This window comes from Bidens hawaiensis, unplaced genomic scaffold, assembly GCF_021521415.1.
Source record: "Bidens hawaiensis isolate Kalapana, Puna unplaced genomic scaffold, B.hawaiensis_p1.1 tig00023211_1, whole genome shotgun sequence".
In the NCBI taxonomy this organism is placed as follows: domain Eukaryota; kingdom Viridiplantae; phylum Streptophyta; class Magnoliopsida; order Asterales; family Asteraceae; genus Bidens; species Bidens hawaiensis.
In genome coordinates, this window is record NW_027493638.1 from 295969 (window position 1) to 298033 (window position 2065).

The window sequence follows — 2065 nt, forward strand, 5'->3', positions numbered from 1 at the left end:
ACGAAGACATGACGGGGATTCCCCGGAACCAAGTTCAACACAACCTCAAGGAATTCCATTGGATGGAACCTGTCAAGCAAAAGAAAAGAAGTCTGGGTCCCGAAAAAAAGCCAAGCTGTACTAAAAGAAACCCGAAAGTTATTGCAAGCCGGAATAATCAGGAAGGTAAAATACCCCCAGTGTATATCCAACCCAGTGATGATAGCCAAGTCTGACAATAGTTGGCGAATGTGTATCGACTTCAAAGATCTGAACAAGGCTTGCCCAAATGATACATACCCACTCCCCGAGGTGGAAAAGAAAATAGAGTCTTTGGCTGAGTATCCATTAAGATGCTTCTTGGATGCCTAAAGGGATACCATCAAGTACAGATGGACCCAAAAGATGAAGAGAAGACAGCTTTCTACACTGACGAGGGAACCTTCTGTTACACCAAGATGCCATTTGGTCTGAAAAACGCAGGAGCCACATACCTGCGTTTTATGGACCAGCTTTTTGAAGAACAAAGGGGCAGAAACATGGAGATTTATGTGGATGATCTGGTCATAAAAAGCAAACATGAAGAGGGGATGCTGAGGGATATAAGGGAAATGTTCCAAACCCTAAAAGGGGCCAATATGAAGCTAAATCCGGGAAAATGCTCTTTCGGATGGGAAGAAGGGAAGTTTTTAGGGGTGTTGGTAACAAAGGGGGGAATTCAGGCCAATCCGGAGAAGGTGGAGGCGCTGGTCCAAATGAAGTCTTCCAAGAGTCTCAAAGAACTACAGAGGCTCAATGGAAGACTTGTGGCTCTAAATAGGTTCCTTTCCAAAATAGCATAAAGGACCCTGCCCTTTATGGCTATTTTAAGAAGAAGTACCAAGAAGAACAAGTTCTATTGGGATCGAAAGGCAGAGGAAGCCTTCCAAGAACTGAAGAAACACCTATGCAACCTCCCTACAATTGCAACCCCTTAACCGGGAGAGACATTGATACTATACCTCTCCCAAACATCAAAAACAATAAGCTCTGTGCTGATGGTCGAAAGGGGAGAGACGCAGGTACCCATTTACTTAATTAGTCGTACATTGAAGGGACCGGAAGAAAGATATTTGTCGGTAGAAAAACTGGTATTGGCTTTGATTTACACAGCAAGGAAGCTTCGGAGGTACTTTCAGGCATACGTTGTGCGAATACTCAACGACCAACCTCTACAACAAGTGTTGTCGAAGCCTGAAGTCTCGGGCCGATTAACTAAGTGGGCAGTAAAATTGGGGGATCATACACTCGAGTATCAACCAAGGACGGCCATTAAGGGACAGGTCCTGGCCAACTTCTTGGCTGAAACAGAAGGGGGAGAGGATAATGATAAGGGGGAAGAACTTGAGGCAGGAAGTAAGGAGAAGACAAAGGAAGGGGAGGAGGAACCTTGGTAGAAACTATACACCGACGGGGCCTCCAATGAAGAGGGAAGTGGAGCAGGGCTAATTTTAGTAAGCCCCGAAGGAATAGAGCTAACTTACGCAATACGGTTAAATTTCCCAAGCACGAACAATGAAGCAGAGTATGAGGCACTTTTGGCTGGCCTCAGAATCGCCAAAGGAATTGGGGTAAGGAAAATGCAAGCTCATGTCGACTCCCTTCTGGTAGCCAACCAGGTGGGAGGAACCTACGATGCTAATGACCCAAAAATGCAGGAATACTTGAAAGTGACTCAAGGACTGATGAAGGAATTCGAAGAAGCAGAAGTAATACACATTCCCATAGGTTATAAAAAAGCAGATGCTTTGAGCAAGCTGGCTGTAGTAGCTTTTGATCATTTGGCAAAAAAGGTGAAAGTGGAAACCCTCCAACAACCGTCGGTAACATAAACTATAGTAACCTATGTTGGAACCCAAGGGGACAGTTGGATGACTCCCCTCATCGAATACTTTCAGGAGGGGAAAGTGTCAGGAAATAAAGAAGAAGAAAGGAAGCTGAGGGTCAAAGCGTTATAGTATGAAATGATTGAAGAAAGTTTATACAGGAAGTCCTATTTAGGGCCCTCCCTAAAGTGCATTGACGAGGGGGAGGCAGAAGGGATTTG

At 44.9% G+C, this 2065-nt stretch overlaps 1 protein-coding gene across 1 annotated transcript; it reads left to right on the forward strand.

Moving 5' to 3' along the window:
- The first annotated feature begins 371 nt into the window (after window positions 1–371).
- LOC143567084 (uncharacterized) lies at window positions 372–1850 on the forward strand. Its single transcript, XM_077053598.1, has 4 exons — window positions 372–680; window positions 800–1040; window positions 1132–1411; window positions 1526–1850. The coding sequence occupies exons 1-4, from the start codon at window positions 372–374 to the stop codon at window positions 1848–1850; spliced, it is 1155 nt and encodes a 384-aa protein (XP_076909713.1).
- Window positions 1851–2065: the final 215 nt, after the last annotated feature.

Bases quoted from the DNA above. Each gene is read 5' to 3' on its own strand.
- LOC143567084 (XM_077053598.1), top strand. From the start codon at position 372: ATGGACCCAAAAGATGAAGAGAAGACAGCTTTCTACACTGACGAGGGA. The intron at 681-799 runs GTAACAAAGGGG...GGCTCTAAATAG, and splicing joins GGAAGTTTTTAGGGGTGTTG to GTTCCTTTCCAAAATAGCAT. The intron at 1,412-1,525 runs GTAGAAACTATA...AAATTTCCCAAG, and splicing joins GAAGGGGAGGAGGAACCTTG to CACGAACAATGAAGCAGAGT.